The sequence below is a fragment of the Gastrolobium bilobum genome, unplaced genomic scaffold (assembly GCF_033153095.1).
Source record: "Gastrolobium bilobum isolate Gb01-03AN ecotype WA unplaced genomic scaffold, APGP_CSIRO_Gbil_v1 utg54096, whole genome shotgun sequence".
In the NCBI taxonomy this organism is placed as follows: Eukaryota; Viridiplantae; Streptophyta; class Magnoliopsida; order Fabales; family Fabaceae; genus Gastrolobium; species Gastrolobium bilobum.
Window position 1 is genome coordinate 49357 of NW_026896312.1, and position 14414 is coordinate 63770.

The window sequence follows — 14414 nt, forward strand, 5'->3', positions numbered from 1 at the left end:
ACTGTCGGGATGTATATTATGTCGGACTTTAATTCTATTTGACAGGGATAGTTGGGTCACTATGCATCATTCTGATCGTGTTCGTGATTATTTTTCTTGGCATTTGGAGGTCGACCATATTCTTGGTCCGAGCTTTGTTAGCCATTAATCTGTGGTATATGGCTTTAGCCATGATTGTGTTTGTTTATCATGAGTGGGTGGAAGATCTTTCCATTTGGCCCTTGGGGTAAGCCTTGGCACTGGGGAAACCTTTCGGTTGACAAATCCCCTACACTGTCAACATCTATTTTGAAGGGTTTTTCCATTGATTTTGATGTTGCTGGGTTTGTGCCGAGCAACCATGCCAATGTTCTGTCCTAGGGATAGAGATGTCTAGCCAAAGGCTGGTTATGTTAATCTTGGATCTAGATATTGTCTCTCAAGTATCTATAGGAAAGATACCTTAGAGAATAATGGATTACTTTGCATTATCATAATAATGGCATAGCCAAAGGGTGAGGTGTCTGCACAATGACAGCTAAGAGAGCGGTTTATAATGTATGTACCTTATTGACTTAACCCCTTATTTATAGATGAGTTCTCTGACAGGAGTGGACTTCTAGGTCTCTTACGAATATTAGGGATCTAGTTCTTGATCCATTATTATTGTATTAGAATTAGTACAATTAAAGAATCTTTTTTTAATTTTTCTCTTAGTCGTTAGTCCTTTTTGGGCCTACTAGAATATGGACTTCTATGTCAGGTACATAACAAAAACAAAAATTACATTCTTCAATACACAATTTTTTTTTTTCATTGTGATGTAGAAACAGCGAATTGCAATTGAAACATCAACTTGTTGAAAAAAAAATACATTACTTTGTTAATAAATCTATTTTGATAAAAAACATTAAAAGTACTTGCAATAATTTTTTATTTTTATCAATGTGTGTTGGTTCAAGTGAAAGGAATTTGAGCCTCTTAAACATATGATTTTAAGTTAAATTTCAGATTTACGGGTATAAAAGAATATCTTCATAAGGATTCTCACCTTTTGATGCTTGATAGTATATTAATAAATTTTTATGGGTACTTTATCATAATTTATCTTTTATTTTTTAAAAAGGTAACTTTAGTTTTTAATATGCAATAAATATTTGATAAATTGTTGGCTTATGCTTTTCTTAAGATTGAAGGAGTTGGCTACCGTAATGCATGATAATATGTGTCGCACTAAACGACACCGAAAGTCAAGCCGTCCAAGGCTCCATGTGCATTATCAGTTTATCACTAACGCGCAGATTCTATCCCATTGAATTATCCTAGGAATTACGCTTTGGTTTTGGAACGAACCCACATGAAAGGTTTCACAATCTTTTGAGATTATGACTTTTTTTTTTTGGTAAACGAGATTATGACTTTTATTTGTTATAAGATAATTTCTTCCATAAATAGAAAGGTTAATCTTACACGTAATACTTCTGAAAAATTAATTTTCTTATTATTAATTTATTATTGTATACACACCACCTATGTTGTACCGGCGCCGACACGGGACACGGTATACGACATGATACTCCGACACATCAATTCTAAAAAATATTAAATTTTGACAAGTTAGGACACGTTTTGATATTATATAATATTTTTAATTTATGCAGTATATATTATATTCAATATTCAATAATTTAACAAAAAAATAAAGCTAAACTTATAATACCCATCAATTTTGCAAAGAAACATAAGATATCCAAAATATTTATATTAAACTCAATAAAATTGTAATCATAATCTAACAGATCTAATAGTTGGAACTTAAAATACAACACAATATAATCTTTGAACCTTTTTTTAAGTCTTTGCAACGAGTATTGAAGTGTCAGGGAGAATAGTTGTTAAAATCTCGATTTATCACTACAATTTTACGTTTTTACGATTTTTTCCATCAAAACGATTTTACCAATATTCCAAACGCTTTTACGTTTTTACGATTTTTTAGGATTTTTTTACATTACGATTTTATGTTTTACGATTTTTTTAGTTCCCTTCCGATTTTACTTAGAATCTCGATTTTAACAACATTGTCAGGGAGTGTAGAAGTGCCGGGGAGTGTAGAAGTGTCGGTGAGTATCGGACACGACACGTCAGGGTTTTTGAAGTGTCGGTGCTTCATAACACATCATCCCATTGTTCTCAATTTTTTCATTATGCACAAAATTTACTATTACCTTGCCTTTTCCATAACCATCTCAGTTGATTAATCACGATATTCTTGAATCGAACATGTTTTAAGAAGAATGCATATAAAATCAAAATAATGTTGAATACACAAATGTGATCAGTGATAATAAACTCCGATCGGTCACTGACTCGTTGAAATACTAGGTTAATAGGTCACTGGTTCAACTGCATGAATTAAATATATATAATAAATAAAAAATAAAAAAATATGTTAGCTAATAATTAGAGTTATATTAATAGTAAGTGCTATTAAATTATAATTTATATAATTTAGAATCGAATCTCATTAGTGCTATTTTTTAAGTATTTTGTCAAAAAAATTATAAAAATAATTTTTTTAAAAATCGGTGCCGATTTAATACTGGTTGAACCTGATTTAAAATCAATTTATCAGTTTCATATCGGAACAAATACATAATTGATCCCATATCTAAACTGAATCGATTGGGATTCAATTTACTGGTCAACCGATCGAACTTATCATGTCGGTTTCTATAACACTACACGTCACTTCACATTTTTACCTTTTTCATCATGTGATTATAAATCATCACATCTTAGTTTCTAGAGATGGCAAAGTGGGCGGTGTTGAACAAGTGGCCTCAAACTCAAGAGGGGGGTGAATTGAGTTTTAAAAATATTTTCGAAAAATGCCTCACTTTCTTTCTTGAAAAAGATTTTCTTGAATTAATATGATCTATACACAAGCAAGGCTAAGAGAATAGAAATCAATACAAGCAAATAATATGCAAAGTGTAAATCTAAATAAGCTCAAGTAATCAAATAATGCTAATGTAACGAGATAAAAGGTTAGAGAGATTGCAAACACTATATATCCTGGTTCGGTCACCACCACCGTGACCTACATCCAGATTGAAGCCGCTCGTTCAACTTTCCACTAATGATCAAGCTTCAAGGGTGCTTGACAAACCACTACAACCTTAAAGACTTTTGGTTCTTGAAACCCTTACACTTCCACTCACTTTCTTAGGCTATGAGCAACCTTTACACTGGGGTCTCACTACCCTCAACTCAAATAAACAGAATGAAAGTGTTTAGAAATAGATTTGTACTCTTGAAGTACAGATTATACAAGTTGAAGCTTATCAATGACACAACAATAAAGCTCAGAGGAGTTTTATGATCAGAATGAGTAAGAACAAGCAATGAATGATTTTAATTCAATGAGAATGATCAAAGATGATTGCAAAATCAATGGAACAGTAAAACTTGGCTTGCTGGTTTGTAATAGATGAGTTTATATAGGTGTTGGGACGAAACTAGCTGTTTATAGTCGTTACACTGCTTACTGTCCAGTAAGTATTCAAATATTTTTCGTAAAGTATTCGAATACTTTTCTTAAAGTATTCAAATACTTTGTTCTCAGCACAAATATTCGAATACAGTCAAGAAAGTATTCGAATACTTTCTTGACAGAACATCAATAATGCAGTTTTATGAGTTGTTAAGCATTTCTTTTAGTCTCTAATCACTTTTAATGTATTTCCTTGACTTGTACAAAATGTTTTGAGGTTACGAAATATGTCAAGGGTCTTTTTCATAATAATTAAAGCTTTCAAGTGATTGATGACATGGATAATGCATGCATAGAATTAATATCCTTTGAGCTTATTTATCCATCATTAATCAATTACATTTACATTTAAATCTAAGCTATCATGAACATGTTGCAATGTTGATCTTGTGTATTGAATGATTTGCTCTTGTTGTCTTGTTGAATTGCTTCCTTGGACTTTTGATTGTTGCGAGTTGTATTATCTTTGATGTTGCTTCTAAGCTTGTTTGTTATCATCAAAACTCTTGTATAAATGAACTCTTCATTTTAAGTGCTTTGGTTTCACAATCTCCCCCTTTTTGATGATGACAAACTCAAATTGAGAAGAAGGATTAGCGTAGTATATATTTTGATAAGATAATATTAGGACTCCCCCTTAATATATGGATAGTTGAAAAAGCGGAGTTCTATATCTATATTTACCTTGTTTTTACCTTTCATGATTATGCTCTCCCTTTTTACCTTAGTTTATGCTCTTTTTGACGTAAAGGGTAGGTTGTGCATGTTTTTCTCAATTTGCAATTGCTTCTCCCTCTTTGGCAACATAAAAAACAAACGGATAATTTAACGCAAAACAAGTAGGAAATTGAAATGCAAATCATCATAGATAAAGTCATAGTCATAAAAAAATCAACATCCAACCAGATAATATAAGTAAACCCAAAAAGCAAAAGGCAGCATTAGAGGTTAGTGACATCAAAAAGATATAAGCCGCTCGTTCAACTTTCCACTAATGATCAAGCTTCAAGGGTGCTTGACAAACCACTACAACTTTCAAGACTTTTGGTTCTTGAAACCCTTACACTTCCACTCACTTTCTTAGGCTATGAGCAACCTTTACACTGGGGTCTCACTACCATCAACTCAAATAAACAGAATGAGAGTGTTTAGAAATGGATTTGTACTCTTGAAGTACAGATTATACAAGTTGAAGCTTATGGGTATTGATCAATGACAGAAGGATAAAGCTCAAAGGAGTTTTATGATCAAAATGAGTAAGAACAAGAAATGAATGATTTTAATTCAATGAGAATGATCAAAGATGATTGCGAAATCAATGGAACAGTAAAACTTGGCTTGCTGGTTCGTAATAGATGAGTTTATATAGGTGTTGGGACGAAACTAGCTGTTTATAGCCGGTACACTGCTTACTGTCCAGTAAGTATTTGAATACTTTTCGTGAAGTATTCAAATACTTCATCTGGTATTCGAATACTTTTCTTAAAGTATTCGAATACTTTGTTCTCAGCACAAGTATTCAAATACAGTCAAGAAAGTATTCGAATACTTTCTTGACAGAACATCAATAATGCAATTTTATGAGTTGTAAAGCATTCCTTTTAGTCTCTAATCACTTTTAATGTATTTCCTTGACTTGTACAAAATGTTTTGAGGTTACGAAGTATGTCAAGGGTCTTTTTCATAATAATTAAAGCTTTCAAGTGATTGATGAGATGGATAATGCATGCATAGAATTAAATATCCTTTGAGCTTATTTATCCATCGTTAATCAATTACCTTTACATTTAAATCTAAGCTCTCATGAACATGTTGCAATGTTGATCTTGTGTGTTGAATGATTTGCTCTTGTTGTCTTGTTAAATTGCTTCCTTGGACTTTTGATTGTTGCGAGTTGTATTATCTTTGATGTCGCTTCTAAGCTTGTTTGTTATCATCAAAACTCTTGTATAAATTAACTCTTCATTTTAAGTGCATTGGTTTCACAGGCGGCCCGCCCTGCCCTGCCATCAACCCATCAAAAAAATGAGCCAGCCCACCCTACCCCGCCCTGTTTGGTGGGTTAGGCGAGTTGGCGGGTTGGCACATCAGCCCGAGCCTATTTTACATTGACCCACCTCGATCCACCATTAACTCGTCAAAAAATGAGCCTGCTCCATCCCGTTTAGCGGTGGGGCGGATTGGCCCACCCAACCGAGTCCATTTTGTCAGCTCTATTAATTTCGTACACATATAATCAAATTTTGCCACATATACCTTAATACAAGGAGTTGTGCCTTTAAATGACGTGAAAAACATTATTATAAAAACCTTGAGTTATGTGTAGATGATGTCTTATACTTAAAATCAAAAGAAAATCAAAATAATTGTAAACTAATAAGTAATTATTTAAATTTTAAATAAATACAATAGTAAATTAATAGAAAAGTTACTAATATCATTTATACACAAAATTTATGTGTAAGTACTAAAAAATGCCGGAAGAGAAGAAATATTTTGCTTAACAATTATGTTTCACCCTTTTAACTTTAATTTTTCTTACCTTAAACTCAAAAATAATTTTTAGCTTAAAAGAAATTACGCCAAAAGGCATTAAGATAATATATCTTTCCATAGTAAATATTTACAAATTTTAATAAAATTTCATTTATTCAATGTTAAAAGAGAGAAATAAAAACAAAAATGTCACGTGATAAAGTTATATGCGATTTTAATCGATTCCATGTGACAATCAAGTGATTGATTAATGTTGAGATAATTTTATCTTCTACGTAGGTATAAACTATATTGCATCGATATCAATACGAGACACGGGATATGATATGACACGACACGTCGACATGTTAATTTTAAAATTTTGACGTATTAGAACATATTTTGATATTAAATAATATTTTTAATATATAAAATATTTTACATTTAATATATATAGCAGTCTATAATAAGTCATATAATCAATCAAATATTAAAATTTCATAACATAAATATAAAGCAAAAATAATTTTGATGCATTGTTAATTTTTCAAGTCAAATTTTATAACAGAAAATATTTGATTTATAAATTTTTTTTATGTTTAGTTAAAAAGATAAAATAAAATATAATTTGGATCTAAAAAAAAATATCGAAAAATGTTGATCGCATGTCAGAGCGTTGACCAAATGTCAGAAAATGTTGAACGAATGTCGGATGAGTGTCTATGTCGACTTTTTAATATATAAAAGTATGTGAAGTTCATGTGAGCCATATGAAAAGAAAAGAGAGGAAAAAATATAAACCCCATATATTTTTATGTATGTAAAAGATAAAAATATTTCTTATAATATTTTTTTTTGGATACAAATAAAAATTAAACTAATAACATAGTACAAATTATTTAAACCTCTTATCATTAGACCAAATTTAATAGCTTATTTTTTATAACATTAATCGATACATTAATCTTTAAAATACTAAATTAAAAAATATTTTAAAAAAAAGAAGTGAATGATAGAATGCAGCCAGCCGGCAAGGCAAGTGGTGCTCCACGTCACTCCAATACCATAACAGCACTTGTTGTTCCTCGTAGGGCCGCCAATTTGGATTCTCTGAACACAACACAACTCAAACTCAACGACTCACACCCACGCTCTATACCAAGCGCGTGTCACACAATCCTTGCCCCCTTTTGATTTGTCTTCTGCTATCACCTCAGCGAAGAAATATCCTTCTCACTTTCCCATTTTCTTTTCCATCTCGTTTCGTTGGACTTTTCAAAATCAAGAACCGCCACCCAAAATTCGCTGCCTTTCTTCGCTGTTCTCTCTCTATATAATAATGTTAATTATTCTTTGTATATAATATAATAATAACCCCATCTTTTAGTTCCAATTTGCCCCTTTAGATCGAGTTTGCTACCAAAAGAAATATCAAAAAGTTTCTCTTTTCTCAATTGGGTTTCCATAGTTCGTTGAATTTTCCATCTGGGTTTTGATTATCATGGCTCCAAAGGATCCCAAACAAGTTGCTGCTGCTTCTGGTAGTGGGGGTGGCTTTTTTGCTTCTATTGCTTCCAGTTTGACCAATTTTGGCAGTGCCATGTCCAAATCCGTTAATGGGTATGTGTCTTTTGGAGTTGAAATTTTAAAGTTGTTAAATTTATCTGTTTGGGTGTTGTATCTTTGTAATTCGTTTATGTGGGGTGGCTCGAGATCATCGATTTGCCCTTTCTGCTAAATTTTTTTTGTTTTGTAACAGTGTTAGATGCAAGCGATACTTGCTTTGGATGATCATCGTTCTAAATTTGTTTTGTTTGTTTGTTGGATATATTATGATATATCACCATCTTTACTGTTATGTGTTAGCTTATGGTTGTTTCCCACTTTCTAAATGAATGATTTAGTGTAAGAGCTTCTTGATTATGTTGTGATTTGTCCAGCTATTATGGTTTCAATTTTCAGTTTCAGCATCACTGGAAATGTGGCTTGTAATGATTTGATTCATTTCTTGAAGCTTGTGTTGGTTTGATTCAGTTTCATGAGCTGAGAAGATTTACTTTGTTGATAATTTGTGATGTTGTTACTCAGTTTGGTGGGCTACGAGGGGCTGGAGGTTATTAATCCCGAAGGAGGAACTGAAGATGCTGAAGAGGAAGCCAAAAAGGGACGATGGAAAGAAGAGGTATACTACTTATCAACATCTTTATACTGTATATCACAGTGAAAAGAAAGGTCACAAGGCTTGGACTCATGACTGTCCTAACAAAATATGATGACCAATAAGGAGTGAAAGAATCATCTGTGTCAAAGCAAATTTATTATGTGAGGAAGTTGTTTCACTGGTTGATTGAAGCAATCAAGATTAACTCATAGACATAAAATTACTGCCTGTCATTTTTGTTAAGAGAGATGCGAATGTGCATATTGAAACTTGATGTTTTTCACTTTATACTTCCGTCAACCTATCAGATTTGATGGCATGTTAAGGCAAGCTTCTTGCTATGTCATGCTATGATTTGCTGATGATATGCAGTGTAAAACCAATGGTCTCTTTGATTACCTGGATAAAAGTTTACATTTATCACATGGTGGACTTCGGAGAATTTATTTAGGGTTCCTCATTTCTGCTGTCACTGCTGATGGAAAAGCTTGCAGCAAATATATTTACATAAGATACGGAGCCGGATCCAGAAATTAAAAAATAAATAAAAAAATTCAGGATACGAAACCGGATCCTAATAGAAGTAAGTGTTGCTGTAAATTTTCTGATCTGCAGCAACATGAGAGCTATTAAAGCCATTTATTTATTTTTTCATATTTATAATGTATTGTTTCTGCATGTTATCCCTCTAATGTTCCTTTGTACTTTACAGGATCGGGATAGTTACTGGAAAATGATGCAAAAGTATATTGGATCTGATATCACATCAATGGTGACACTTCCCGTTATCATTTTTGAGCCAATGACAATGCTACAGAGAATGGCCGAGGTATGTTTTGTATCACATAACTTTGGTGCATTTGCTTTTGCTATTACATTCACACAAACTATTTAGCAAGTGTTCTGTCTGTAGAATCTCATTGGTTGTAACTTAATTTCACAGATTATGGAGTACACTTACCTCTTAGATATGGCTGATGAGACTGAGGATCCATACATGAGACTTGTATATGCTTGTAAGCATTACTTTGATACTCTCTCTCTCTCTCTCTATATATATATAAAATATATATATATATATATATATATATATATTCATTTGTGCGTACATTGGATGAAATATAACCGTACAGATGATTTTTGTAGCATCATTCTTTATATCTGTCTACTATGCTTATCAACGGACGTGGAAGCCGTTCAATCCAATTCTTGGTGAGACTTATGAAATGGTTAACCATGGTGGCATAACATTTATATCAGAGCAGGTGCGTCTAAGGTTCTTTTATTTTTCTGTCAGTTCTTTAAACAAAATGCTGAATCAACAAAGTTTCGGTGGCTTTCTTTATGTCATTTGTTTTTTTGGCTTGGCTTCCCTTGCTATCCATATTTTAATGGAAATATGCACAATTTTCAGTTATTTTGTGATGCTCTTATATTAGTTATGATTCTGACTTGTGGTTACCTGTGAAAACAAATTACTATAGGTTAGCCATCACCCTCCAATGAGTGCTGGGCATGCTGAAAATGAACATTTCACTTATGATATAACATCAAAGTTGAAAACCAAATTTCTTGGCAACACAGTTGACGTATATCCTGTTGGAAGGTAATACTTATTCTACCTTTATCCATAGCTCTTCTATTTTTGTGAGATTTGTGGAACTCAATGTTGATGTCGACTGCAATTCAGTTCATTAGCAAGCATTTTCTCTTATTATATCATTATATGCATATGTAACGTGCTCTTACTTGGGCGCAGAACACGTGTTACCCTCAAAAGAGATGGTGTGGTTCTTGATTTGGTGCCTCCTCCTACAAAAGTTAGCAACTTGATTTTTGGAAGAACTTGGATTGATTCACCTGGGGAGATGGTCCTGACAAATATGACTACAGGGGACAAAGTGGTGCTGTATTTTCAGCCATGCGGCTGGTTTGGGTATGACTACTTTCTCTTGAAGTACAGTTGATTTCTCCTGCCATCAAATGTTCACTTGTATCCTGCAGTCTGTGTAGTGGATTCCACACTAGCCTTTAGGACCTTTTTAAAAGGATCCGACACCATGTTGATTATATCCCTTGAAGTTGACCAGTGCCTCCACATTAGTCAATGTTCATATACAGGGGTTCCTTCTCTTCCATGTGCATCGTTTCTTTCGAGAAATTTCCCATTTACTTGTTTTCATTCTATTTAATGTATATTTTGAGTACTGAAAAGCATGAGTGGATTATAGCTTCCTCAAGCATTTACTAAGAAGCAGAGTTTTGTATATTTCTTTCAAACTGTCAAGAACCAATTCTCTTGAAAGCTTAAACTATAAGGTATAAGTCCAGAAATTAGCCTTTGGACTTGAAACATGGACACTACACATACCCAATTTACCTTATGCTGACTTTTAATTTAGTTATGAAGAGCGAGAGCTACAACGATTGAACTCCTGACATCGTCAAGGACCAACTCTCCTACATGCTAGAAATGGTTTTATTGTTATATCTCTAAAGTAAACATTATGCATATTTGTCTTCCAATTGACTTTTTGCTCAGCATGTCGATTTTTAATTTCATAACTTCTCCAATGCTGCTTTCATATATATTATCCAACTTAAGAGGCATTTGCATTTGCAGAGCTGGTCGATATGAAGTGGACGGATATGTGTATAATGCAGCTGATGAGCCTAAGATACTGATCACTGGAAAATGGAATGAGGCTATGAGTTATCAAGTTTGTGACTTAGAGGGAGAACCACTTCCAGGCACTGAGCCGAAAGAGGTTCGCTATTCAACTCACGACACTGTTAGACCTAATTTTTGCTGATTATAAAAGATGCTATGCTATCACTTAGTAGCATACTATATTCTACAGATTATGTTGTTACAGTTCTTCCTGAAATTGTAGTAGAAATTAGTGACTTGTCTGAAATTTTGTATGCAAAGCTCATCATGCTTAATGAGAATACCTACTTTATAGTTTACTACTTTTTTAACTAATGCTTTTGTAGGTGATTAGATTTGGATTATATGATTGGTTTGGTTCGCATGGTTGGATTGCATCAACTAATTCTGACTGAAGTCTAACTTCATGCAATTAAATGCTTGGTTATGGAAATCAGGAAATGAACTATTCAGAGTGTCTTTTGACACGTGTCATCACTCTTTAGTCTTCAACTCCTCATCCTTCATTGCACATAAAATTGTATGATTTTCAGGAGAGATGATAGTGTTTAATGTAAGAGGGCAAATCTGGAGCAGTGGTAAAGTTGCTCCTTTGTGACCGAAAAGTCATGGGTTTGAATTCAGGAAACAACCTCTTTGCAAATATGCAAAGGTAAGGTTGCGTAAAAGGATTACCCTTACCTTACCCTTACACTTGCTAGTTGGGGTTTAATGGGGAGTGTTTTTCTCCCCTACTTTCGCTAGTCGGGGTTTAATAAGAGTGTTTTTTTTTATGATGGTGTTTAATGTCAGTGTTAGTGTGGTTTCCTTTTTGTTGTTCTGGCAACTTGAATTGTTTATTTTGGAAATTAAATTGTTCCATTGTGCAGTCTTGGAGAATTGCTGATGTTCCCAAAAAGGACAAATTCCAGTACACATATTTTGCACACAAGATTAACAGCTTAGACACTGCTCCCAAGAAGTTGTTAGCATCTGATTCTCGTTTACGTCCTGATAGAATGGCCCTTGAGAAGGGTGACCTATCCACATCTGGCTATGAGAAAAGCAGGTAACTACTCTACAAAAAAAAAAAATATGAACAAAAGGGTTAAAATTTTGATTGTTTCTCTTAGGTTGTGTTTGGTAGGAGCTTTCTTGAAATTTACCTAGGCATATGAGATTGGCATTTTGAGTTTTCCATGTTTGATACAGGGTATTAAAATTTTTTCCTTGCTAAGTGATTTGCCTAGCCATTGATAATTGTTTGCAAAATCTGATAAAATGCATGGTACTCAAATTCCACTTCCAAGGTGGTATTTCACAATAACTAGGTAAATGAAAAAAATTTGGCACCATGACTACCAAAATTACCCTCTTGTAAAGCTACCTTCATCCTTCAGCCTAGGTACTGGAAGAAGAGTGCGTTGAACAGAGGCAATTTCTAGAGATTTGAATAGTCTAAATGATGTGGCAGTTTCTTAACATAACTCATATCAGAGCTGAATGGATGTTTTTGTGGCTTCTTTTAACAATCACGAGGCTGCATATGGTTGTTTTTCATTCAGGTTGGGAAGAACTTAAGCAAAAGAAAATACCAAATGGTTGTCCATGTTTTTGTGGCTTCTTTTAACAATCACGAGTCCAAGTATAAGCAAAAAAAAAATACCAGATGGGTTTGATCTAGATGGGAGAAGGTGTGAATGATTCATAAGATGTGAAATCTGCTTTCCAGTTTCTCCTTCACGAAAGTACTCTTCACACAAACAAACATATTTTAAAGGGTTATTTCGTAATTTTAACCTGGTTTCCCATCAATATTTTATCTTCAACCAAACATAGATTCAGAATATTTAACCCAATTTTTCCGGTAATATTTTGCCCAACCAAACAACTTTTTTTTAACTTTTCTACCTAACTCACTTTTCTTGAAGATCCCTGGTAATTACATTTCCATGGTAAAAAAAAATTTCACGTGTACTAAACGCTCCCTTAATTCTTTACAAGGTGTGCTTAGGGTGAGAATATGTGTTATTAACTTTTTTTTTTCTTCTCTCTTTTTCTGGAAAAAAAAAATTTTAATTTAACTTTTCAATTTTTTCGGTTATGTATTATATATATGGGAAATAATAGCCTCATGTTGCATAAGAAAGTTATCTTATTCCATACACTCCTAGAATTTTGTGTCAATTTTTTCTTTTTAAATTGTGGACACCACATATCTATGTCACTCACGTGAGAGTACTATCTCATGTAACATGAGATTAGTAAACCCCTATGGGAAATTGTTCTCTCCAACTGTAGGAGATAACTATCTCATGTTACAGAGACATAAAAAGATGTGCCAGTAATTTTTTTTCTTTTTTATTTTTCTTTGACTTGTGGGCTTCACATTTTTTGTTAGTGTAGGAAAAAAAACTTTTCTCATGTTAAATGAGAGATGTATTACCCTATATATATATATATATATATATATATTATTAATTTTTGAGAATGAGTCTTGGAACAATGGTAAAGTTATTTGTTTGTGACCAAGGAAGGTCACGAGTTCGAATGTATGAAACAATTTCTTTGTAAAAATGCAAGGATATGGTTGTACATAATCAACCCTCATCCCTACTCATAAAGTCAAGTAGCCTTTATGTAATGGGATTTTCCCTTGTTTATTTATTTATTTTCCTTAATTGTTCTTGCTTTTATGTGTTTGATCAATTGTAGACCGAGCTAACTTGGGATAAATGTGATATTGATGTATGTTAAACTTATTTTTGTAGTTTGGAGGAGAGGCAGAGAGCTGAGAAGAGAAACCGAGAGGCCAAGGGCCATAAGTTCGCTCCTAGGTGGTTTGATTTAACAGAAGAAGTAACTCCTACACCTTGGGGTGACTTGGAAGTTTACCAATACAATGGTAAATATACTGCACATCGTGCTGCTATTGATAGTTCACATTGCATTGAGGAGCCTGATAGCAGATCAGAGTTCAACCCGTGGCAATATGATAATTTGGATGCTGAATAACCATATCCTTGTGGAATTCTTTCTATTTTTTTTTTTTTTTTTTTTTAACTGTCATGTTATTATTAAGTTTGTAATGTATCATGATTTGAACGCTTGAGATTTCATTTTGTTTTTTGGGTTTTTTTTTTTTTGGTTATTGTAGCATTTGATTAATTAATATTAGCTATTTTAGTTCATCAATCTTATTTACATGGATAAATGTTAATGGAAAACTAGAACTGTCTTCCTTGCTCCTTGTGACCTTTCTTGCTCCCTTAATTGTATGGTGATATCACTTATTTACTCCACTTGTTCTTTGATGTAACGGCAATAATAATTCAGGGATAACTTCATTTATCTATCTTAATATTTTAGAGATGATTACATTTACATTCTTACTTTATTTTTTTAAATGTACACTTACTTTCCTTAGTTTTCAGTAATTACTAATATATATATTTTTTCCGAAAAGAAAGAAAATAAAATGACAGAAAACTTACGGGGCCAAGCAACACCCTTATGATTCCTATCTAATAATTCCAAGCACCTCTAAGGTGGGGAGGTAAAAATTGAGTCTCGATTAAAAATACAAGCTATAC

The 14414-nt window shown here is 33.1% G+C and overlaps 1 protein-coding gene across 1 annotated transcript; it reads left to right on the forward strand.

Moving 5' to 3' along the window:
- Nucleotides 1-7271: 7271 nt before the first annotated feature.
- LOC133298873 (oxysterol-binding protein-related protein 3A-like) lies at nucleotides 7272-14036 on the forward strand. The gene is made up of 10 exons (XM_061498254.1): nucleotides 7272-7630; nucleotides 8099-8192; nucleotides 8884-9000; nucleotides 9115-9187; nucleotides 9318-9436; nucleotides 9656-9777; nucleotides 9931-10107; nucleotides 10795-10939; nucleotides 11712-11890; nucleotides 13593-14036. The coding sequence occupies exons 1-10, from the start codon at nucleotides 7512-7514 to the stop codon at nucleotides 13834-13836; spliced, it is 1389 nt and encodes a 462-aa protein (XP_061354238.1). The 5' UTR covers nucleotides 7272-7511; the 3' UTR covers nucleotides 13837-14036.
- The last annotated feature ends 378 nt before the right edge of the window (nucleotides 14037-14414 follow it).